We start from the raw sequence: 26,989 nt of genomic DNA on the forward strand, positions 1-26,989 counted from the left end.
CCCACCAGTTCCTTTTACCCTCCTCTGCAGACCACCCTTTCCTCTTTCTCGGCTTTGGCAGCTATTTTAACTAGTACACCATTCCTTTTATCCCCTTCTCCTTCATGTTCCAACATTTGGTTTTTAGTATCATGAACTCATCATGATAATGTTTGAGCTGCTAAATTTAATATTCCCTGATCAAATTAGTTGATTGCATCCGATAGATAAACATCAGTTATGTACATACAATACATTGGTAAATACAAATTCGAAATTAACATATATTAGATGAAACGATGAATATCTCAGTCACTGCAAAAACTAGATATATTATCTCACTATGTTCTTTTTTCCACAGATGTTTATTGACAATAGTTAATCTCTGATATTTCAGTGTTCAAAACACCAGAAACCACTTTGAGAAAGCTAAAATGAAAACATTTACACGAGGTTAAAAGTAATAAAATCTGAATATCTGATGCAGCATCACAATTCAATTCATCTCCTCGTATTTGCGGCAGTAAATTCACTATTTTGCAGATTCTACACTGGAATTACAGTATCTAGAATACTGCAATAATAACAAAACCCTTGTAAATCATCTGCAAACTGTAGCCTCATCTGCTGCCAAACTAAACCCGTATCACGCTTGTTTCCGGGAACAGTATCCAAAAGAAAATAAAAAAAATATGATTGCTGTGTATAAGAATTCCAGTTTCAATATATGAGCTTTAGCTTCCGGAACACCTCCAGACTACTCTAATGCTATCCTCAGACTATGGATATACTAACTGAATTACTCTAACGAATTTGACAATTACAGATTTATATTCCTCATGAACCCGAGCAATAATGAGAAACCATGAGATTTTCTGATTCGATTAACCTCACAACATTATTAACTGTTCTGCAGATCTCTGACTTGGAATGATATTTCCAGCAGCTCCCATATGATTTTGTGCAAACAAACTGTTCCTGGGAAAAATATCAGGCAACTGTAAGGTAGCATTTGAACTTGAAATATTGAGTTTATGATGCTTGTTTCATCATTGTCTTTGACTTAATAAGTCAAGCAATTATCGGCTCTGGTCCATACTTGAGTTCCGGCAAAGCAAGTCTGAAAAAGGAACAAAGAAAAAGGACATTAAACTAGGTTTTCAATATGTGCTCAGTGCAAGTTCCAGGCCATACTCAAACAAATAAATTATCCTATCTGGACATGATGGAAGGTGATTATTCAATTATACAATCCATATAAGCCATATTAGAATTACTTTGCGAGAAATAATTTCTGAAGTGTATAAGATTTTACACATGCAATTCATTGAAAAAGGAATTTGTCACCAAATGTTGCTATATATATATGCATACAGATATGCACATATATACATCAAGATTTTATACACATATATACATGCAAAGAAATGGAAACCAGGGAAATAACAAGTGATTTCCTCCCAACCACACAACCTAGAGTCCAAAAAGAAAGCCTATTGTGCATAATATGGAGACAAATTATTGGACTATGGGAACTATACACATGGCATCCTATACATGGTTTGATCTGTAAAAGTTGTGAATATCACCACTAACTGAGGAACAAAATTAGAGTGAACAACCGATTCAAGATCATCACGGTGTGTTGAAAATCCTACAACACATCCAATCAACAGACGAACTTGCACTTCAAGTAACTAAAGAATCTAAGAGTGAAACGAAGAGTTTGCTGGTTAGGTAAGAAACCTCAGGCGACCAAAAACGTCTGTTTTACTGTTGTTGCCTGAGCAGGGGTAAGAAAACAGATTACATGCTGGAGTGTACATAAAAAATCCATTTTTAATTTTCCGAGCATGAAGGTTTAGCAGAAACGGAGAAGACAAAGTCAATCCCTGTTGTCCATTCTCCGTTCTCTGTTCTCACATTTTTCTGTTTTGAAATTTGTTTCATACCTGCTATCTCTTTGTTTAAAACCTTACAACTCACTAGGGTAAAAAAGTGGTAGCTTCTTCGAAAGGAAGGATTACAAAGGCTCGGATCACTTTAAGTGCAGAAGCTGGTTTCTTCAGCATTATGAATTTCATTTCTCTTTATCAAAGATTCTGTCAGCATCTATGCAGGACTTGTATTTAATTATTTATGTTATGAGTCAACAAAATTAAAGAGGATTGGAGCATAAGACAACTTTTCATTCTTAACCCGCCTTTCACATGCTATGATACCTGGACTCGCCTAGGAGTGTCGGGTACAGGTACGGATCCTAGTGTCATGTACGGAAATCCTAAAAGGTCAGAACACGGGGACTCTGTCCGAGATTTGGACACAGGTATGGGAACACTGCAAATTTTGGTTATTAAATTTTTTTTTTAATTTAAGGGTCTGTTTGGCGATATTAGCTGAAATTGAGCTGAAACTGATAAGGTGCCTGGAACTGATAAGGTAGCACCTGAATTAATAAGGTGCTGAAACTGATAAGTTAGTTATTCACATTACCTGTTTGGTAAGACTATTTTTTTTAAGTACCTGAAATTTAAAGTTTTTTGAGTGATATTTTATATATTTCGTCATTTAAATGTTTTTGTTGTAAATAGTTATAAATAGAATATTAAATCTCCATTAACTCCTTTATTTCCTATTGTAATTGAAAATTTATACGGTGAACAACGAATTTTTATTTTATAAAAAAACAAGTACAACATTTTGATTTTGAGGGTACTTTGGTACAATTTTTTTTCCTTTTCATCAAAACAAGTGCAGAGTAAAAACGTAGCAAAAGCAAAATGCATAAAATATAAAAACCCACTTACCTTACCTTCCCCAATCCCACCCCTACCCTCAAAGTCCCAAACATCAAAACCCCAAATCACCACGTGATGTCTCTCTCCCCTTCTCCTTCTTCGCCTTCTCCGTGTTCTTTCTTTCCTTCCTGAATTTCTTTTTCTACGGTAGTTCTTTTTCTTGAAACAAAATTGAAGATTAGATCTGCTATATTTGTTGTTATTCGTATCAAATTTGCGATATATATCATTGGTCATATGCTATCTTTGTATGGGTTTTTCCTGAATTTGATTTTTGAATTGATTTGTGAGTTAACAATAAATTTCAGCTACTGATATTTCAGCACCTTAAACCCAGACGTTACTCCGAATAACGTCTAGATTTCAGTCAGCTTATCCACCTTAAATTTTATTTCAGCTCTTTACCAAACACTTCTAATCTTTTAAGGTGACTTAAATTTTTAGCACCTAATCATTTAAGGTGACTGAAAGAGTTTGTCAAACAGAGCCTAAATCTTTGTTTTAATTTTAAATTAATGCAAAAGGTATGAAAAATAATAATTTATAATTCATTGCAAGTTATTTGCTCTTTTTGTTGGGTATTACAGTAAAGAAGATCAAAACTTATACGGACTAAACAAAGAGTAAACAGAAGCCCAAATAACTAATAAGAATTACTATTCTGGGCTGAACCCAAAGCCCGACTATTGTTTTAAATGACCCTGTTGAATTCTGACACTAAAAGCACAGTAACAGTCAGCCGCCCAGCCACGTGGAAGAGATAGGATCATAGGAGAGAGAAAAAATACTTGCAAAGAACGAAAAATAAATGGAAAAAGGTTGAGAAGCCAGAATATCAACCATCTCCTTCTCTCCGTATCAATCCAACTTCATTGATAACTCCTCGATGCGATCTCTCCCCCCCCCTCCCCTCTATTCTGTCTTTACTTTATTTATGTCTTCAACACCAGCCGTGTCCTAGTGACAAATGGAGGATCTGACCCGGACTCCGTACCCGTGTCAGGGTCGGGTCGACACGGGTACGCGGCCAACTTTGCCGAGTCCAGGTAACAGAGTTCACATGTGTAGCCTCTTAGCGAGTCCAAATAATTTTCAAATATGATTTTCAGTATATATGTCCACAAAACAATGATATACATACAATTGCTCATTCAGTATTAAGATGTGAAGACACTGTCTACGTGAACTCAAGATAGTCTATATTAGTAATCAGGAAACTAAAAAGATAAGGCACTTGGAGAAAAAATACAGCACACCAAGATAAAGAAAAAAAAACTGTCAAGATACCTCTGCCTTATGTTCAAAATCCCAGTGCCAATCTGCATTGGTACGCCCATGATGATGCATTCACTAACTCCTTCAATCTTTTCCTCCCTCCCATTCACAGAACCGTTGAAAAGATGATCAGCAGTTTTCTCAAAAGATGCCAACATCAATATACTTTCTTTCATTTTAGCAATTCCAACTCTAGTAACAGCCAAAACCTCCCCCTGTTACATGAGCAACAAACACAACAAACATTTTATCCATTTCAAAATAAAAGAAAACTTCATATACATCTCCATCAATGTGAACCAAAAATTATGGATACGGGTATAACCTTAAATGTCATCACATCAGCTAGAAGCATCATATGGCGTATGTCTATATCCATAGAATGACTTTGCATGACCTTGTTAATTTCTCTGATGATACCACTCCTTGCTGCTTCTATTCCAAGAGTTTGTTGTAATTCCATAATATGATTGCTATCTGTCTTGCATCCATCAACTCCTGGAATCCCCATGACCTCTCTAAGCCCCGTCCTGTCACATCAGAATCACATAACAGAAATAAGCGTAAAATTAAAAAGAATATAAAGCAGCGTTTACAGTGTACTTTAAAAAAAAAATCTCACTTTCCATTTTTGACATATGTCATACTGCCAATCTCCACAAACTTCGTCTAACAATTATATAGAAAATCTATAAGCCAATGATTTTGACACAAAAAATTCAACGGGGGATGCTGAAAATGTATAATTCAACTTAAAACTACAACAGGATATAGCACTTTGCTATCAATGCCTGATAGTGATAACAGTTGCAGAATATGCAACCCAACCTCTTCCAGCATCAACATGTGGGTAATTTTGGAAACAGAAGCAACGTGTGAACCTACATTGGGTCTTAACGCTAAATAGAACTTTAAGATTCCATTGTAAGGTTTTACATCTCATTCACACTTTTAACATATCGATGTGTCATCTCGATGAGCTGAAATCGTCCAAGTCATAAACGACTGTGTTATCTAATGGAATAGCCTATACTAAACATACAATCATGACATAGGCAACAGAAAGCTAATCTGGGAATGATAACAAACCCAAGGACAAAGAAAAGCCATGCTCGTCAAGAACATCAACCATGGCCCTATAAAGTATGCTTCTTCAATGCACAACTGCACAAGTGTCTCCATGATCACAGAAATTAGCATGATTTAAAACCCTACATCAAGCTACTGTCGGCAAAGAGTGATGTCATACACAACTCGCAAGAGGACACAGTAACCACTTCTATTTCAAAGTTGGAAAAGGTGATATTTATTTTGAAATAGTTTGCCCATAAGATTCAAAGATTAGAAACAAACCAGAAGTCCTGTCCGTTGTTTACTATATTCAAACAGAAAAAACCAAAATAATAGTTAGCTAAGCGCCTAAGCCCACTAAGGCTTTATCTATTCACCAGCTTTCTGTACACACCTTCACCAAGAGCTTTCTCCTAGAGGTTTTGGAGCCCGGTGAATCAAATATTACCTCAGTCTTAGCTTATAAAAAGAGCTCAGGACTTTTGAACCACAAAAAAGAGGATCTCCAGCATTGGATGAGCACCCTTATGAAGATTTGTGGATACATAGACTAGAACCTGATCAAAACCTTAGTTATAAAAGGTTCACAACTAGAGGCAAAAAGGAAAAGGTGACCACCACCAACATGCGAAACACATCTTTTGTGCAGAAAATACATAATTCAATGTTATAGCATATTAATATATTATGTTCCCAAAACAACAGAATCTCCAGAATATATGATTATAAACCAAAACATTCCATACCATACCACAAGGTCCAGAACTAGTGCATAAAACGATATGTGAAAAATGTGTACGATATATATTTTGAGAACCGTCTTATAGTGAGAACTCCTCTTATGTTGAGAACCTCTTTTGCGCGTATTCTGCTGTATATGTATATAATTTGAACGATATGTACATATTTTTTCAACTAACTGTGCACGGCATTTTTTAAAATTTGATTATCTCAAAACGAAAAATATGCAAATTCTGGTCAAAAAATATGCACATACCATTTGAGTAAAAAATTATGCACATTTAGTTTCAAAAATATGCACAGTTCATACGGTTGAAATATTATGCACATTTAGTTCAAAAAACATGCACACTTAGTTTTAAAAAATATGCACATTCGAGGTTCTCACCGTAAGAAAATTCCCACGTGAATATATAAATTAGGATCCCGTGAGAACCACAGCCTAAAATGATAACTAAGAACCAACTTGGGCCCGTGGATCATCAAAATCTGATGGTCAAAATGATTCCCGTGTCAATAATGACATTTTCGTAATTGTGGAACTTCTCAAACTGGTTCCCAATTTTTTACTTTTAAAGAAATTTCATTTACATTTTGACCAATTTCATTAACTTTTACTAGTTTTTCCTTTACTTTTAATATTAAATTAACGTAAACTTACTCAAGGGTTTGGGTCGAATGACAAGAGGCACGTATCTTACACATTATTTAAGCCGGCGAGGAGCGTGCCTTGTTGCGCTTGGTGAACCTTAAAGAACCTGTTTTGGTATCTTTCCGGATGCCAGAGGTAACACTCGTGGTGCCTTGCATCTGTGCAGGCCTTATTTAGTGAACTAAGTAAAACATAAACTAAGAAATAATTTTCTCCTGTTCTGGTGTATAGCATGCACTCAAACAAATTTGGTACACAAACAACTCAATGTCTTTTCTCTCTCTTTCCTTCCCGTTTTTCATTTTCTTACTCAAGCTATGTTCCTTTTCCGAGAGGGGAGGGCCGAGGAATATGAGCATATGATCAATAGCAAAACAGAAATGCCATAATCCATTATGTAAATAAAAGGAACTAACCCTTCAACTATTAAGTTGAGCTTCCCTTTCTTCCCTTCCTCATCAGCAATAATTGCTCGTTCAATGGTATTGATACCCTGAAATTATAAATTACTGATTGAACTCAAAATCTAATATATTTTACATAATAACAAAAGAAGTAACAACAACCAGCACCAGGAAATGCAAAGGAAACCTTTCATACTTACCTTAACGACGATAGTGGGAAGCTTATTTTTAAGTTGATGGAGTACAAAATGTGCCTCGAGCTTTTCAGCCTTCGGAATGATGGCCAACTTCACATCATCAATAACTTTAACCTCCTGCAAGTAAGATAGTATCAAATGTAGAACAAAACTACAAACAAAAGAACAAACAAAGTAGGTAAAAAAATATTCACCAGTTTATCATTCTTGCGCTTTGCCAAGGAACTTTCAATTTTATCCTTGATAGTATATGCATTTATACACAGCCGTAAAGAATTAATCTTTTCCATGTCAAGTTTAACAACTACAGACGCTCGAATTGATGACATAACAAGTTTTATGCTCTTCGAAACCTACAAAACAATAGAAAATGAAGAGTATTAAAATTATGAGGGACGGCAACAATTGGACCCACATAACGGAGATGCTGAAGCCCAAGGCAATAGGGGTCAAAGTTTTTCAGGACTAGGCAAGGAATTTTTGAAGAGATGTAGAAGAGGCGCAAATAGGGGTCACAAGAACCCATTTACAAAAAAATTATATTTTATTAACTGCACCTAAGTCCTAAGTGAGGTGTGCGCTTAACGCCTGCACTAAAGCTTTAGGACCCCTGTTGCCTCACAGCCCCATGATCTTATTAAACACAACAAGGTAGGAAGCATGAGGATAAGTTTTTAGAAGGTAATTTTTTTACAAATGGACAAAAGTTTTACAAGGCAGTTTTTTACAATAAGTCAGCAAGTGTATTTTTTTTATAGTAGATTCTAAAAATTTCCAAAGGCTAAAACTTTTAGATATTACCTGGCCCAACAATGTCTTTTCAATTTGGCCTTTCACACTTTCCGCCATCTTCATATTGTTATCATCCTCAAGTTTTGCCATGATAATTGGTGTACTTATCTTTTTGCTTGCACTAATGATTTCTTTGATACGAGGAACTCCAAGGGTCACATCTACAAATTGTCAAGGATCAAATAACATAAAACTAGATGTGTCTTCTATTTTATTTTATTTTTGTCTCTCTCCAATATACTGCATTGGAGACAGGTGTGCTGATGGAAGAAAAGTGGAGGGAATAAAATGAAATCATAGACAATGGATACTCATGCTGGCAACCCCCGCGAAATGAAATGTTTTTAAAGTCATTTGCGTCCCTGGCTCCCCAATACTCTGAGCTCCAATTGCTCCGATTGCTGTTCCAGCTTCAATTCTCTTTAAACGGAGCCGAGATACGCAAGCATCCAAGAACACCTTCAAAATAATTGACCAACAAGAATATATTGAATATTGTTGGATAAGAAATGTGTCAATAGATAAATGTATGAAAACACAAGGCTAACAAAAAAAAAAAATACAGCATCTCTTTTTCTATATTTAATATTCACAAGGGCAACAAACACGCTATTTGAGATATACCAGTATATTTAAGGAAAAAGAAAAAAAGAAGATTTGCTAAAATGACAGGCTTCGTTGCTATTCTGAAAAGTAGGGATGAAGACTAACAGCACAAATAAATTGTTTAAATAAATCTGCAAGATTACCAACAGAAAATTAACTTCATCCTGGTTTTCAAATTTATTTTTCTTTTTAACCGGAAATTTAAGTAAAAGCCACTATTCAACCTAAATTCACCTTCATCAATCATCACAGTGACAAACAAGGGATTAACTATATAGAATACTGAGCTATGCGCTAACCGTGCTAGTCTTGCAATGCCTTGGATAAAGAGGCAAAACATGCAAGGAATTACTGAAGAGAAACCAAACCCAAGTGGATATAGTCTCATGGAAACCACAATAAGGAGTTGAAATCACTATCTTATATCTTATGTATGTCTTCTAACCTAAAGTAAATAGTAATACATAGAAAGCAATACCTGCAGCTGCTGCTCAGAAACATAGCACTTTCTTTTAGTTATTTTATCAAAAAATTCTAATAACTTTAACTTGAAGGCACCGCAGCAACCACCACCAGTACTCATATCATAATCTAAAAGCCTCCTATTTACAATTTCAGAAATTTCTGTAGGAGATAGTTTCACATGATTCCCTGTGGGACAAGTAGCCTGCACAAAAAAACTTGTTAGATCAAAAGTCCAGGTCAAAGATGCACCACTGCTTGTCAATCTGGAAAGCCAGGAAACATCATACCTCAACTTTGAAGCGCAACCTCTCGAAATCCAGCGGAAATCCTTCTGCCCCTTCCATTTGTCCCGGATCCATGCCATCATCACCATAAAAAAACTGAACAATAGTTCCATTAGAATTTCTAACAGTCATGTCATAATGAACTGCTAGATCCTCCAGGCATTTCATCAGTCTACGTGACATATAACCAGTGTCAGCAGTTTTCACCTGCAGCAAAGGCCATTTATGACATTAACGGACTTATCACAATAACTTATGCAGCCAATTCCAAAAAGTGTAGACGTTGTACACAAAGCAAGAGAACAAAAGAATAAATCTTAATCAGATTCACAAAGCTCAAAAAATTTAAAGATTGAAAATTAAAATCATTAGATTGTAAATATACTCCCCCCATCCACAATTAACTATTTCACTTTTACTTTCACACAAATATATAAAGGTAAATGTTACTATGTAAAACTAGTTTTTACCCGAAAAACGCACGGGTGATATTTTTTTACAAAATCTAGATAATACTGTTGACATAGAAGTTTAAAGGGCAATGAACTTAATTAAGTGACAGAGCATTGATGAATGGGGACGTTAGGAATGTTATAAATCTTGTAAATTATATTCATCAAGGACCATGCAATATTTTTTATTTAAAATGAAGTTTCAAAGGGTGACAAGTTGGCATCAAATATCAGTATAGATGTTATTAGATTTTCTTGAACGCATATTTTCAAACTATCAACTTTTTATAATTTTAACTTGTAGATACTTAAATATATTAATGGTGAAAATTGTGTATTGGAAAACGTGAAAATCAAAGTGGGGCAATAATTTATGGAAGGAGAAAGTAATTCCCTAGCATAACGTAAAAACAAGTCTAAGAAAAGAACTCATGTTTTCAAAGAGATATACTCAATATGGAATTTTTTTTTTCACCATCGTGTCAAAGAACTTCAAGATCGTGTAATGTTATACTCTCAACCCAGCTAATAATGCTTATACCCAATCATTTTCCCAGTATATAAAAAATTAGTATACAATAACTAAACATGGCATGGAAAATTATGCATTTATATCCTTAGCTATTTAACACAACCTTGCATCTAGTAACTTGGCATGATATGGTTTTATAAGCTGACATTTCTCTCTAGAGAATTTCAGTGTAAGTTCTGTATGTACTTTCCTTCATTTTCTTCTGCAATTGAAAACAAGAAGAAGCGAAATCCCAGATCACATTAAGGTGGGGTGAGCAACGGGATGTTGATAGGCTATGGCTAACTCATAGCCAAGCAAAAGACCTTAGTTCGCCGTTAAAGACGAGCAAGACACCAACAGCACGAACCATGAGGGTCATGAGTTGGCACACGTCTATGGCACTCAACTTTTTACTTGGCTAGAAAATAAATTTTAGTAATTTGATATTTGATAATTGAGCACTATTATAACAAGTTATGTCCTAGATATCAGTTTAAAGACATTCATAGATTACAATTTCACGCTTTTTATAATAATTCCAATTTACAAGCAATGGGGTGAACAAAATGGACATGCAGGCTAAACATTAATAGAGTAATGAACGCAAGCACAAACAATTAGCAGTGTCAACATACAGCTGTATCCACAAGGCCTTCTCTGCCTCCCATAGTATGGAAAAAAAACTCTGTAGCTGTCAAGCCGGTGTAGAATGAATTAGCCACAAAACCCTTAGCCTGCAGAAACCAGAAAATGCATTATTTACTTGGGACAAGACGTGCCTCCACGCTACTACTCCCTCTAAGCCAAACTGTGACCACCTAACTAATATTTTTTATTCCATATTATTCGTCAGTTTAAAAATACAAATGAATTTAATTGTAGTTTTAAATATCAATACTATAACTAAGGTTTCTTTTGTACTGGTGCATTACCTTAAATGACATTTACAATTAGGGTGTACATACTCATACATTCATAGCATACATTGATACATGCATTGTCCATTACCTTAAATCACATTTAAAATGGGAGTAGAAGGAGTAATACATATGTTATAACCAAAAGCGTGCCACGAACAATTAGGAACAACCCCTACAAATACAATGTAAAACAAATAGCAAAAAACAATAATAAAGGACACAAGCGTTTGTGAGGAAATTTAGGTATCCTCCCCTCAAATATTTCGTTTACAAAAACCCCTAGATTGATGATTCCTCTCAACAATGTATTTCCCCTTTTCTATTTTCTAGCTATGCCTAAACCCCTTTTATAGGCTAAACTAGAAACCCTCGTCTACTAGAATTATACTTGCTCCCCAAGTCTAAATAATTCTAGAGATTGTTACATTTCAATATATATCTAGTTTCCTAATTACACTTCTAATTAAACTAGGAAACAAATAATATAGCAAGCTAATGTACGTAAATCTGCCAAACCAAAGAATTTACTTTGAGTTGCCTTATTTCCTTTGCATGATATGCTCCACGTAATTGAGATTTCCTCATTTCCTTATCTCAATATGTTTAGGATTCCTAACAAAGAAGTCAACTCTAAATACAATTCTTGTTGTTGCCGCACACTCACTCGTAGCTAGCTTGTCCGGTGTTTTGGCATGTTCCCAAATCGAGCTCCGACTCCAACCTTCAATACGAGTCCTTGACAGTTGCCGGTTTAATTAAGTTGTGTCTTATTCCTAACAACATACATATATGTTCATAGCACACATGCATATCTCTATTATATAAAAGAACGTCTAAGGTGGCGTCAAAAGTGATTTCCTATTTTACCCTTAATATAAATCTAAAAAAAACAAACAATAAAAACATTTTATATTACCAGAAGATCTTCAATTACCAAAATCACCAAATATTAAAATTAGGGAAAAAGATATCAATAAAAATGAAAAAAGGTAATTAACCAATTAAATATTATTGTGTGTAAAAGTTTAAATTATAAGCGATGCGTGCGTAAAAAACTAGTGATATATATTCATAGGCATAGCACACATGCATATGCACGCAAGGTTTTGATAGGCAGTTAGAGAATTTACTAGTGTCTCTGTAATACCCAGAAGAGTCGACAATAGAAAGGTAAGCTTCAAACAGGATCCCCCAAATGCAACTTTCCAAAACATGCACTTCCGTTAAGAAAATGATAATATTGCAATCAATAAACACAAGGCAATATTTGTATTGAGGTGCCTACATTGCTCAACCTTTATAGAAGTACTACTTTGCAGTAGACGTTTAAAAGATCTCTTCCAATTAACATACTTCTGTTAAGCATCTCTAGAAAATCCCCAAGTCATGAGAGGAGTTACAACACATAACTTGAGAGGTATGATGCATAAACTAGAGAATCAGCAATTTGTATTTCCCTAGAAAACTACGTCCAATGCCCTTGACAGATCACCTCAAAAGGAATGTCTTTAGTTGGCACTCCAAAGAGTTGGTCACACATTTTCCTATCATTTATTCAAGGAACTGTACAAACCTTCCTAGCATTACCCAGGAAGTGCAAAACCATTACTGGACATAGATGACTAGATGAGTTCATTACAATTGTTCAGAAACTCTATGCAAATGTCATAGCCCATATTACATGAGTATATGATACGCAATATACTTTGTTACTGGACGGGAACAGACACGAAATGTTGCCTATGATGAAGTGGGTACACTAAGGGTAGGGGAGGTAAGGTACTATACCCAGGTATAATAACGGTGATTCGCTGTGTTGTCCATTATGCACAGTAATTCGCCCATTTATAACTTTTTCCGTTACAATGTTCTTTTGACAAATTGACCAAAAATCTTTTAGTAATTAGTTATGTAGATTAAGGAACATGATATTTTGATTGATTCATGTTCACAATATAATTGACCTACTCATATTATAATAGGCTTAAACCTTTTAATGTAACTTTTTGAAAAAATTCACATAGCATTAGCCGCAATCCATTTATTGAACCCTTACAAGTCGTTTCCACGACAATGCGATTGCGACCGCATCCGTCATTTTTTTTTCTACGGACCGATCAACAGCCTAACCACCACCAGCAGTTCATGGAAATGGTACTAGGACCATAATGTTCTCCAACAACATTGAAAAATGGTTATTTAGTGCATATAGTTAGATGGTTTAACCTAACGATTCTAAACCGTGGCATTGCAAATTCTATTTGGTGGACACATTATTTTTTGACTTTCTCAAGGGACCTACTATTGCAAATTTTACATAATGTGTAAATTGTCATTATAGTGGCTAACCAAATCTTTAAAAGAAAATTTACTAACCTACTCGTAGAGGTCATGCTTCAGTTGCTTCTTACAACTCCCATTTTACTGTGTAACTCAACTCACTATTTCTATTCAAAATCAACCTTCTTTCAAACTCACTTTCTCTTCTAATTTTCAATTGAACTGACTTGGGCTCCATGGAAGAGAACCACATTTACAGAAAGGGATAGAAGGAGGACAATGCATAACAAGAGCATCCATGTAAGCACGTGGAGCAAATATGGGATTACTACCCAACCCGATTGAAGCAATGACCTGACCGGCTGACCCCAATCATCGCAACGGCCCATGAATACTGAATTCCCAGCGAGTTAAGCTAAGCTATGACTGAATGGGTTGACTTGTGTCTGCTCTTCGAAGTTTGAACCCCAACCAGGGATTCCGATGAATCGTCCTCCTAAACCTTTTCATCCGCTCGAACAACTTGGGTTGTCTCGCCAGTCGCCACTTCCAACAGTTCCCGACTCAACGATTCCAAGTCCGAGTTTGTCGAGTTTTCAAACTTTGTGGGTCAAGATTATCAGTACTAGCTGACAGTAGTAACTTGGTGATTTTTGGAGTTTGATTGACATTTTCGTTAGATATAAATTCGAGTGTGTAAAAACCAGAATTTGTTACAAACCCAGTTGTACATTTTAACTTCTATTCCCTTTTTCCTTTTTGGGAAGGAGAAGGCATTACGGCCTTGCAACTTCGGCAGTTGGTGTATACACCAGCACTCTGGCAATTGTTTTCGTTACCAGGCATGGTTTCGGTGGGTTGGGTGTTGGTGCTAGTCTGGTCAGGTCAGGTTACTGTGGGTGGTCGGGCTGGGTTGGACACGAGTTATGAGTGGTTGTCAAAGTAGGTAGAGAGGGGATTTTAAAACTTTTAACTAAGACTAAGTTAGTATTTCAGGATTAAATGGTGGGTTAGCCATTTAAAAGAGAATTTGGGGCACCCTAGTTAATCATACATAACCATAGGCTCAATTGAGAAAGTCAAAAGATAATGTGGTCCTCCACATATAATTTGCAATACATACCATGAGGATATCACATTGAATTTCCCTTTTTTATTGAAGTTAAGATCAATTAATACCTCCTGTTCCTCCTCTTGATGCTGATTCACAAGTCATATAAATTATGTTACATTGAGCGATCTAGGTTGTGAATGGCCCACTTACCACGTTTTAGAAAATCCAAACCCGTTCACCGACCACCCACTATCCAGGTATCATTGGTCATAACTTAAAGTATTCCAGATTCTATCTTTTAACAAAGAAAGGTCAAGGAACATCGATATTGCAAGAAAATGTTATTATCTTATCCCAAAGCACTCACTGACTAACTCTAACTTTCCTAAATTTTATCACACTAAAAATTTGGGTAGATTAAAAAAAGAAAATAATAGGGGAGACACTGAGACTGGGATAGAAATATAGAATACTAGAAACTAGTTCATGTACACATAATCCAAAAATAATTAATGACATACCCAAAACAATATAAATAAAAGCTAATGTGAGGTAAATCAAATATAAGACCTAATATTCTCCAAGCATTTTGTGATTAAAAAGTTGAAAAATACCTCTGGAGTCTTGGAATTTCTTGGAAAATGGGGTAGACTACGATCAATGAAGCCATCAGGTGCTCTGCGCCCTCCAACTGCTTGTTGACCAACACATGCAACCATTTGACTGATATTGATTGGAGAACCTTTTGAGCCACATTGTGACATTATTAATGGGCTATTCCTCCAGTGGAGCTCTTTCATGCAAACCTAGAAACATAATCATACAGATTAATTTTATTGTAAAAGAACATTCTATAAATCAGCAATCAAAGAAGATGAAATAAAAATATTCAATAAACTCTTTTCTCGTGTAATACAAAATGGAGGCAAATCGGCAATAGTCCTTTATGGTAATAGTCCACGTGAAATGTATGGAGAAATATACAGGATGGGTAGCTGCAAGGAAAGAGAACGACTTGATACGACAATTACAAGAGCTGGTAAAGCAACATCACTGAGGATGCAGCCACACTGGGAAAGTAAGAGGAGTCGAGGTTACCACAGTTATGTTAAGGATTTAAAGATTGTTGTGTAGTTTACATGGCAACTGATCAAAAGTCAACGCTTCTGGTTCCCTGACCTTGCAGGTAGACCAGTCACCTTCCTCTCCCCCCCCCCCCCCCCCCCAGATAGAAGATGCCCTATTTACCATGTTTATCTGAAGGGAGGTTTAGATATTGCCTTTAACTTCCCAAACCCAAGGAGGATGCCTTATCCTTGTTCAGTCCTTGGTCTAAGCTCGCCTCTCCAGGATTGAAGCTTCAAGGAACCAAATAGGAAGTATGCAAACTACTGCTTTACTCATTAGTTAGAACTTAGAAGTATCAATAATGACACATTTCAAAAGACAAAAGCCATTACCTTTCCTGCTGTTTCACGAATTTTATTCAACTTTTGAGTTATTTGCGCCTCTAGAGTTTGAGCTGCATCACATCCTGGCATGAGAGCCAGCTTTCCCTCGGTGAAGGATTTTATTAACCCATCACAATCTCTATAGCCCTCAACTATATTGGAATGTTTTTCTTCAGCCAAAAGTTTACCAGGTGTGACATCATCAATGCCAATTGAAAACCCATGATTACCAATCCACCTAGCACTGGAACAAAGAAATCACCAAAATGTTACGAAGGAAAATACAATTCAAACAATCGCATCTCTGACATCTAGGATAGAGATCCAAGCATACACCGATACACTGAATTTATACTCCCAGACTACAGGAAAGCGTTGTTAAATATATCCTTGAAAAACTGCAGAATAAAATGCTAATGAATTACTCATATCCAGCATATGTGTTCCTCAGTAGACAACCAGCACATCAACCATCTTACATGACCATATAATAGTCAATTAAGAAATGCAAAATAGCCAATAACAAGTGCATTAGCTGATAATACATCAGTCCAGCTGGAGCTTCCTAACTTGACAATTGATTGTTCTTCTATCTACCAAAAATCAGGTATTATAATTCCCGCTAGACAAGTTTTATTTCAAGTTATTTGATTCAGGTGAAAAGGTCCATGTCACTTTGTCCAAGCCTATTGGTTATTTGGGCCCCTCCCAACAAAGATATGTTCGAAGTTTTGCTATTACTTGTGCCAAAAGCAAGTGATAGCTACTAGGACAGCATAGTGCTCTAGATATAAACAAATTATAGTCTTAAGAAAATTTTCTCATGTTTGACATAGCTTACCGACTTTGCCAAAATCTTAACAGAAATTTACTTCACCTAAAATGAAGCAAAACAATATACACTTACAATAATGTTGACCATTTACCTCAATTTTGCCAATCGATTCATGCAAGCAGCAGCAGCATGCGCATTATAATCTCGAACAAGGACAGAGAAAAGCCCAACTTTGTTTCCATTCCCTGCATTAGTTTAAACAACATCAATCTTCAGATCCTTCTACTAGTTGTAATGTCATATTAAGAAACTCTCTAATTTCTGCAGAAATCGTGGATCTCTATAGAATTTAAAAGCCATAATACTAACGCATCAGAATAAGATGACCAGCCAATTTTCGGAGCAGGCAACAGGACTAGCCATTTCATCAAACCTCCCTTTCTTAGAAGTTTGTATTACCCTTTCTGGAAAAAGAATTGGAACAAGGTTCTAGAACCAAATACAAAAGTAGTACAATGAGAGTGTAACAAATCAAGTGTAAGGGAAGGGCATAATAGGTAGTGAGTAATATTAGGTAGAAGACAAATTAGGTAGGTGTAGTAGAATAGTTATAAATAAGGGCACATTAGGTTACTAGAGGATGTTGAGAATTTGGTAAAGCTTAGGCTTTGGAGAGTGGTGACCTCAAGTCACTAAACCTGGAGATTGATGACCCCAAGTCACAACTTTTGTATTCCATTTCGTGTTCGTTCATCTATCAATCAGATTATTACATATTCTACCATTAATTTTCTGCACAAAATTATCAGTTCTTTACAGAGAGAAGGAAACATCAGATTCAAGAATATGGCATCATCTGCTTTTGGTTTTGTTCTTTCCACCTAAAAATCCTTATGTGACCTATACCAACACAAGTCCCCAGAACACATTTTTCCCTAACTCTTACAACAAAAGAGATCCAGGAGATCAATCATCCATAAACTACATGATCCCAAAAAAAAGTTGTACCTTGTTGACATATGTTGCACCATTGAATTCTTTTAAACAAACTTTTAACTATCAGCACCCCTCATCCGAAGAGGTATTAAAATTCTCCTGTTCTTAAAGTTGATTTTATTTCTGATGTGACACTCAACAAATATCCCTGCTCCTCTGCCATGCCTGTCAACAACACATGACCAATGTACAAGAACTAGATAGGGGTTTGATACTGCTTTTATTTGAGGGGATAGAAATACAAAACGTAATGAATAAAAGAATCATACTTGTCTAGTTCTTCTCTCTCTACAAAGTCTCCAAAAATACCCAATGTTTAAGATATGAAATCCATATTTCAAAATCTTATTGGAATGATTATCCATCAAGCGGAACTTCAGGATTTCAATCAGTTGAAGGAGCCTACTTTAGAACTTTAAAGGAGGGTGGAAGAGGAAAGAATGACAGAAAAGAAAGGGTGAGGATAGTCAATCAGTAAAAAAATCAAAAGCCAACTAGTCAAAGTATCTCTCCTCCATAACCAATCACTATCTATCAGTTTGATCGATATCCTTTCTTTTTCCGCATTTATTTCATGTAGATACACTTCTCATATACCAAAGGAAGCTACTACGGAATCCTGAACAGACAACTTCCCTCCGATTAAAAGAAAGGAGAAAATCAACTAAAATTACTACTACGTAAATAGATGATATGATGGCATACAAAGACCAGAAGCTGACCTAAGGTGGTTTTTCCTAGTTGCCCTGATAATAGCTCACTGTTGCGGAAGTAAACAAAACCATCACTTGGACACATGGTTTCCTCCCTGCAAGAGGTCGTCCTGTCTTCAGGTTTGCAATACATCTTTTCTTTCACCATAAGATTTACAAAGACTCTCAGTTGTGCATTTGGACGTAATAGAACATTAAATAACTGTTTACCCGTCCAGAGCTCAATTGGCTGCATCAAAGCAGAGGAATTTAAGTCAGTAAGAAAAACAGAGGACAATAAAAGATCAATCACCATGGCTTGAATGCATAAAGTGAAATATAGTAGGCTCTCATAGAGCTCAATGAAAACACACTTAACTTTTTGACCTTCTCTATTTACGGGAGTAAAAATTAAAAACGTTCTTGATTTCTAATTAGTTAATGCCCCATCAAACATTTTTTATTATTCTAATTTTTTTGAAAGATATAGAACAGCCTAATACCAGAAGGAATATGGTAACAAAATATATAACCTCCATCAAACTATAAATGTCTCAATTCAACAAGCATTGATGTTGAAGGTGAAGAAAAACTAATGAAACTTTATAACTGCACCAGAGTCTCCAAGTCGTAATCCGACATCCACCCCGTTTCAAGAAAGTATGCCAGTCACAATTTACAATACTAAAAGGTGGAGGCACAAACAAATGTTCCCAGCTGCACTTTTTAAGTCCCCTTGCAAGTAAGATTTTCCTACAGTCTTGAACTAGTTCAAAAGCTATACACATATGTGACATATATGATATTTTCCTTCTCTTATCTGAAGGCTAGTTTTTCTTGTAAAAGAACAGAGACTTAAACATTATCATACATGAGCTCCTTATTATCTGGCTGCAAATAAGAACAAGGTTTATCTACCATAAGAACATCATAAGTATAAAAAAGCTGTAATACCAAGGCTAGTCCTCCACCAATTGAAACACTTCAAGGAAAAAATCAAAATCGGAAAATATTAGTTGATTGACAAAATATTCTAATTATGCTGAGTTAGAGCCCTTGAAACATACATAAACTGATCAAGATTTGGAAATGACATTATAGCCTTTCGGTTCCACAAAATACAGGTCTTATTTTCCAATAAACAACACAACCTAATAGTAACCAGAGGGAGAAATATCCAATCAGTTTATTTTATTTTTTTGAAAGAAAGCCTAGCAGGCTCACAAATTTTCATTTATAGAAGAATCAGACACAAAGAACCAATACAAACTGGGTAATCATCTTCCCAAACCTGTCTACCTAACTTCCATGGCATACAGTGAGCTAGCTCATGACCTACTCTATTTCCTTCTCTCTTGATAAAACTCCAAGAAACTACCTCTAACATAGAACTAAAATACAATGTCATCAACAATAAGGTGAAACTGACTCTCTCCTACCTCATGTAACCGAATTGCATTGATCAAACACAAACAGTCGCTCATGCAACTCCCAAAGACTAAAGTCATAGAACTAATTATATCTTAGCCACAACACACTAAATTAAGACTAGTTATAGAACTATGGATATCTTTTAGTTGCAACAAACCTTGACCAAGGCTGGAGTTGGCAAATCGATGATTTCCATTCCGTCCCCCATGTAAGAACACATTAAAGAAAATGTTGCACGATCATAAAATGTATCTTTCCTGGTAATTAGAAAAGACGATGTCAAGAAGTCTTGAGTAGAAGCGACCAAAATAGTTCCATTTTTTGGTGTACATAGATTGTTTTGAACCTGCAAAAAATACAGAAACTAAATAGTGATTATTTATTAACTAATAGTACAGCATCATTGATCAAATCAAATATCGTGCTGAAGCCCCAGTATTGACCCTGGAAAAGGAAATATATGGGATATGTGAACAAACAAATCACCCTGTACATAATTGCAAGGCATAACTCATTCAGGTAAAACTACAGTTGGGTTTTAAATCATTCTTCTTGAGAATATAGTCATCTTCATTGAAGATGATGTTCAAGACCTATCTGAAGGACGCAGATTCTATAAAAATCCGAAGTTACTCTACTTACTTCCGGACAATATTAACAGCTTTAGTTGAGCTTAGTTCATACTATGTTCCTGCTAAGCTTGCGTTCCATCCATGGGTACTATGCAACAATCAAAATGGCATATTCCTTACGCAGACATTTGTCTCATGGAAATATTACCAAAGAAGCAACAAAAAGTAGGAAAAATACACAAAACTATTTACACATAACAAAATCCAGCCACTTGAATGGGCACAAATCACAGTTCAGCCATGTAGTGAGCACAAAACCAACTATGTTACTCGGACTCTTCATTTCATCTCAAGTACCCCGTGTCGGATCCTCGGCACAATGACATGAGTAGGACACTTCGACATTTCATTCTGGGAGAAAATTATGGAAGTTTTTCACAAAATAGCCAAGCACCCGTGTCGGACTTGAATACCTGAGTCCGAGTGACATAGAAACCAGTCACTCATTTTCCTTTGACTAAAGAACTGTACCTGATTTCGATTGCAAACTAAATATTGGAGCAAAAAAAAAAAAAGAGTTCACAAGTTTTGGCAGTGAAGAAATTCAGTTTACCCCCATCAATAATAAAGCCTCTGCTCGGGCCTCCTCCGTTTGTGGAACATGCATGTTCATTTCATCACCATCAAAATCAGCATTGTATGGATTGCAAACAGATTCATTGAATCTCAGAGTTCTCCATGGCATTATTTTTGCCTACAAGCAGACACGTATAAGTCAACACATATCCTCGAAGACATAAACGACAACATATAAGCACACCGTCATGTTGAGAATATGTCATCACCCTGTGGCACATGATAGACATCCGATGCAAACTTGGTTGCCTGTTAAATAGAACAACATCACCGTCTTCTAGGTGGCGATGGACTATGTAGCCAAACTTCAGCTCATCAGCAATCCGTTTCCTACCAGAAAATGATAAATCCCTGCAAGAGAAATAAACATTTTTCATCTAAATATACATTGAAATGCATAAAAAAAAATATGATTGTATGATATCCTATATCAAGAAAAAATTCTCACCTCTTGTCTCCATTGGGCTCTACAACAAACTTTGCACCGGGATACTTCTTTGGCCCATTACGTACACACTGCCTCAACTTTTCTATATTGTGACGGTTGACACATTCAGGGTATGTTAAGATTGATGCCATTAACAGCGGAACGCCAAGCTGCGAGAGAAAAAAAAATCTATGACCAGACAAAAGATAAATTGAAATAAGAATTGTTGAAAATCAGTAATGGTTTGAACCTCCGTGATTTTAAGGTTAGGATCAGGTGATATGACGGTCCTTCCAGTAAACTCTACACGCTTCCCAGAGAGATTTCCACGAAAGCGTCCTTGTTTTCCTTTTAGACGTTGAACAAACCCGCTCAGTGGCTTCGTAGGTTGTTGGCCTTGTAAAACAGCAACACGTACGTCGCTGTTTATGTATTGAGCCACTTCAACTTGAAGGTAATCCCAGTCATCCTAACACAATATCTTAGTCACTATACAAAGTCTCATGCATGCTTATTTCTATTAGAACAAAAATATAATTCTTTGTAATAGAGAACCTGAACGGGATATGAAAATGTGCTAACTAGTTTGTGGTTACGCAACGTTAAACAATAACGAAAAACAATTAAGCAAGCAAACCAAGTATGAAAACGGAGACAAGGCTATTTACCGTGGGAACCCAAGGGCCGGGAGAAAACCCACGGATTCAAAATGAATCACCATGATGATGATGAACAACAAAGATAGGAAGATTTCACAAGCCAGTAAAACTTCCCCCTCAAATCTAAACCCCAAGTGTTTGAGATTCTCAAGAGACTACATCTTTGCTCTAATTCATACACCATAGCATAATCTAATACAAGGTTTACATGAACATATATATATAGTGCTAGGAAATTGCGACAATCAAACGCATGGGATGGTAACTCCTTCCATTTTTCACTCTCCTCTACCACATCTCCTTCGCTTTCTCTCTCCTCTAATGATCTACTGCGTATTACATTTCCTCTTTCTATGTCTTCTAAGGATCTATTACCTATACTCTTTATACCTTCCTTAAACATGATATTTTCATCAATATTTTGAGTTCAGAGGTGAATGCAATCCATCGCCACCATCAACGGCCAATGGCGATGTATCAACACCATTAACTGCATTTTACACACCAAATACTCATTTTAAGTATTTAAGTTATCCTGCTTATGGAAAAATCATTAATATTTAAGTTGTATGTAATCTGATCACTACATTTTTATAACTCCCACTTTATTGGATTTTTAGATTGAACCATTTTCTTTTATGGTATGCTTTCACATGCTTTTACACACCAAATACTCATTTTACCCTTACACACATTTTAAATATACTCTTGTTACCTAACTTTTTCACTCTCTTTCTTGTTTGTTATCAATGGGTATTTTTTATATTTGCTCTCTTTCTTATTATTTGTGCCCAATCCAAATGATGCAATCAAAAAACAGATGAAGTATAAGTTTTGAACATTTCAATTTTCGGACATTCCACAATTTGTATAAGATTTTGGACATATATACAAACTATAAGTTTTTGAACATTTCAATTTTTGGAATTTAGATACTCCCTCCGTATTTATTTAAGGGATACACTTGACCTGACACGGGTATTAAGAAGAAGAATTGAATGAAATAAAGTAATAAAACAAGTGGGGTTGGGTAGATAATTTAATAAGTAAAACAAGTGGGGACCATGTCATTTTAGGGGGTGGAGGGTGGGGGTGGGGTGTAGATAGATTATTTAATTAGATGGTGGGGTTGATAAGTTACTAAAATTGGCAAGTGTATCTCTTAAATAAATACGGCCGGAAAAGCCAAGTGTATCCCTTAAATAAATACAGAGGGAGTACTAGTTTTTGGACATTTCATATACGAAGTAGATTTTTGGATATATCAACTACTAGAATTTAGATGTAAATTATTGGACATTTTATACTTCCTGTATTCTTTAAGTACCGAAACACTTCTATTTTTGTGAGTTGTTCATGCTACAAGTTACACGTTTGCCTTTATCCAACCTACTTGTTTGTCTCTATTTCTCTCTATTCCCCTTTCTAATTACATGGGTTTTTTGGTAGAAAATTGCACCTTTTAATTCTTAAAATCTGTGCTAACCCATCCACTTGCAAATATTGTGATAGTTAAATAACGGAGGAAGTAAAAGTTTTTGGAAAATCAATATCAAGTTTTGAGATTTTGAAACAAGGTTTGAGATTTTTATTTAGGTTTTAAAACTTTGACATCAAACTTTAGGACTCTCATACGCCGTCCACCACTATTTGTTCTTCTCGTATTCCATTTTCATCCAATTTTGAATCTTTTCCATTTTTGACATGCATTTTGGAGCATTATAACCCCCATCGGTATTTTTCTCCCAGTGTCCCTCCGCCCCTCCAGCTTAGCTGGCCCAAAACTTTTTATTTAGATCAATTTCAGCCAATAATAATCCCCCTCTCTCTCTTCATTCATTTTCTCTCTCCCCATTGAACTCCTCTTGCTCTGGCCTTATTACATCAGGGAGCGTTCATTTTCATCATCTCCTTCATTATCAACAGTCAATTATTTTTTTCCATTACATTTCTTCATCAAAATAAATCAAACAAAAATTCCTACATTTTGCAAGACGATAAAACTAATTAATTAAAAGAAATGGAAGAAGAAAAAAAGTACTCCGTCAGTATTTTTCCTAAGTGTTACACTTACCAAATGCGGCCATTTTATTAGTGTTACACTTCTTTTATTGGTACATTTCTACATTTTAATATTAAATAGCTTTCTCCCATGGTTCCACGTCCAATTATATTAATTTTTCTATTTCTCTCCCACAGTTTCGATACTTAATCACACCATCTTTTTCTCACAACAAATAATATTCATTTCTTACAAAACGTAATTACCCATTACCCCAGCTGCCTATTAGTTTAGTATTTAAATCAACTCAAATCTCCCAAAAATATATACCGGTTAAAGTGTAACACTGAAAGAAAAACAAAGGGAGTAAAGAAAAGAAGAGAACGCAGATAAAAATCGAATATGAGAAACAATCTGAATTACGACTTTTGAAAGTAGAATTCCACTAGTAAATCACTTGAATCTATATTTGCATTAGTTTTCCCCAAGATTCTAAACGAGAAGAACTAGAGGAGGAAGTATAAGTTTTTTTTAGGACCGACATATGGTTTTGAAATTACAATATGCTTTGTAATACAAGTAAAAGGTTGTGGAACTTTGATATTAGGTTTTGAGATTTTGAATAACATTTTGAGACTATAATATCAGAATTTGGGCCATTAATATAATTTTTTTATAGGGAAATCTTGCCTCCACCTTCTAACATACAATGAAGTCATAGGCTTCATCAACAATGGTGCATTACCAAAATACTCGTTCTCCTCTCGGCCCCAACAACAATGGCGACATTAGCACCACTCTCTCTCCCTCTGTGCAATAGTTTTTTGAAAATTGAAGGATTGAATCGAAAGTGGTGATTTAGAAATTGAAATTGGGGATTCATCCATTTTCTAATGATTAAGCTTAGAAGATATTGACGAAAAAGCCCCTCGTCATTTGAACTTCAAAGAGGCACAAATTGCAAAATCACACAAATCGGACGCCATTCGAGATTTATGTAAACTTAGAAGAATTCTGTTAGGTTTTTGCGGCAAAATCACATTCAATAGATTCATCAATTTATGTAAGCTAGAATTGAGAAAAAGAATCAAGGAATAGGAAGAAATATGGAGATCAACTTGAGGAGAAAAGGAGGGAGATGTGGTTTGATTGGGAAGAGAGACAACGCACCAATTACAAAAGAAAGCGTATGGGGATGGGTATATAGTGAGTCTGACTCACACAACTCTTTTCCATCGGAGAGTATGAGCAAAAAAAACTTGAATTAAGTAACTAAGTTCCGTTCTCCATTCTACACTTAATTGAACTTCATATATAATGGGTTACTCATATGCATTTTATTTAAGAATTTGGCACAAGTTTAAATTCTAAATTCTGAATGAGGAGACATGTTTGTCAGTCATAAAAACTCCTACACTTAATGTATAATAAAAGAAAGAAGACAAACATAAGCTTAGTCATCTTACCAAAACTTTAAATGAGTTGCTAGGATCTTGCAGACCTTGAGAAAGGCAAGCATTTGCTTGTATAATTCTTTTTAACCTTTCGGTAATATCATTTTCATTGCTGCAAGTGTTAATAAGAAAGAAGAATCATCATCAGAATATGACTTGGAAAGTTGATGAAATGCAAGTGTTTGTCTCAGCTGAATTTCTTTGCTATAACTTAAATTGGAAATGAATTAAGGAAACAACACACGTAAATAATTTGGGAGGCTTGACCTTTGAATCCCACCATCCACAAAAACAGAAGGACGGAGGGCCAATGGTGGAACAGATATGTTGGTAATTAAAAGTTTCTCAGGTCTATTATTTAAATAGAGCAGCTCGCAATCCTGCAAGATGATAAAGGCATATATTAGAGCTACGTAAATTCAATACCTCTATTGTTCCATCAATTAACCATTTCTTCAGCTACAAAATATACACCCTACACAAAAATGCACCCACACGCACACACAGAGGGGGCACGGGGGAGAGAGAGAGATGAGTGAAGTTAAAGACTTTATGACTCATAAATGAATATTTCACCTGATCCAGCATTTGATTAAACAATAACAAGGCATCATGTGGATTTATGAGAGAAGGAGGAGAGGGTCCACTATCTTCTTGATTTTTATCCTGCTTTGGACGAGTATGAACTATTTGCAATGCAGTTTTTCCCTTCTTCACCTTTCCTGAAATACATCAGTAGTTGATAACTTTCAGCAGAAATTCCATGAGAAAGTAGGTAGCCCTGACTAAAAACAACAATAAAAACAAAGATCACTACTCCATAGTATGTAAAAAACTTATTTAAAAAATGTGCAGGACTTAACCAAACATTTCCTTCGTAATTTTGAGCGAGGTATAATATCCGGTGTCAGCAGCAGATGCCTTAGAAAAATTTGTAGTTTAATTTTGTCACCAAAATCAGCTGTTGCTTGTCAACAGGCAGCTAAAACTAACATCCAATATGTTCACATCAAGTTAAAAAAAAGAGAAAAAAAAAAGACTGATCAGAAGAATGAACTAATAGAAGACAGGAAGCTGTATGAACTACCAGTTCATACATGAGAATACCCTCTTTAAGTACAGGATACTTACATGTCAAGTTTGGCAGTAATACACACCAAAAGAAGAGTAATAATATAAAGCAATAAAATCAGAATTCTGGTCCTTGAAATTTGAGAACTAATTAAGCAACCATATTTTTCACAATCTCTTGCATAGTTCCTTAGTGTTGTAGACGCCTCCTTCGGTGTTGGGATAAGATTCAAACCCCAGACCCAAAATTCCAAGATTTAGGAAAAGTCTAGCATGCAGCTCTCATGCAAATGAAACATTTAATGTTGATCGATAATATACTAATTACTCAAGACTATT

At 35.6% G+C, this 26,989-nt stretch overlaps 1 protein-coding gene across 1 annotated transcript in view; it reads right to left on the reverse strand.

Annotated features, from left to right (window-relative positions):
- Positions 1-243: 243 nt before the first annotated feature.
- LOC110783116 (DNA-directed RNA polymerase III subunit 1) overlaps positions 244-26,989 on the reverse strand; it is a 36,381-nt gene continuing 9,635 nt past the window's right edge. The window contains exons 6-28 of the mRNA XM_021987415.2: positions 26,156-26,301; positions 25,847-25,959; positions 25,592-25,691; positions 21,715-21,933; positions 21,486-21,634; positions 21,247-21,388; positions 21,015-21,155; positions 19,987-20,175; positions 18,429-18,648; positions 16,862-16,955; positions 15,945-16,179; positions 15,099-15,290; positions 10,866-10,964; positions 9,268-9,471; positions 8,994-9,182; positions 8,221-8,368; positions 7,919-8,070; positions 7,312-7,470; positions 7,121-7,234; positions 6,933-7,009; positions 4,378-4,582; positions 4,065-4,267; positions 244-1,099 (exon numbers count right to left, since the gene is read on the reverse strand). Of these exons, the coding sequence (XP_021843107.1) occupies positions 1,051-1,099; positions 4,065-4,267; positions 4,378-4,582; positions 6,933-7,009; positions 7,121-7,234; positions 7,312-7,470; positions 7,919-8,070; positions 8,221-8,368; positions 8,994-9,182; positions 9,268-9,471; positions 10,866-10,964; positions 15,099-15,290; positions 15,945-16,179; positions 16,862-16,955; positions 18,429-18,648; positions 19,987-20,175; positions 21,015-21,155; positions 21,247-21,388; positions 21,486-21,634; positions 21,715-21,933; positions 25,592-25,691; positions 25,847-25,959; positions 26,156-26,301 (3,539 nt within the window). The 3' untranslated portion in view covers positions 244-1,050. The remainder of the gene's footprint in view (positions 1,100-4,064; positions 4,268-4,377; positions 4,583-6,932; positions 7,010-7,120; positions 7,235-7,311; positions 7,471-7,918; positions 8,071-8,220; positions 8,369-8,993; positions 9,183-9,267; positions 9,472-10,865; positions 10,965-15,098; positions 15,291-15,944; positions 16,180-16,861; positions 16,956-18,428; positions 18,649-19,986; positions 20,176-21,014; positions 21,156-21,246; positions 21,389-21,485; positions 21,635-21,714; positions 21,934-25,591; positions 25,692-25,846; positions 25,960-26,155; positions 26,302-26,989) is intronic.

Source organism: Spinacia oleracea, chromosome 3, assembly GCF_020520425.1.
Source record: "Spinacia oleracea cultivar Varoflay chromosome 3, BTI_SOV_V1, whole genome shotgun sequence".
Classification (NCBI taxonomy): domain Eukaryota; kingdom Viridiplantae; phylum Streptophyta; class Magnoliopsida; order Caryophyllales; family Amaranthaceae; genus Spinacia; species Spinacia oleracea.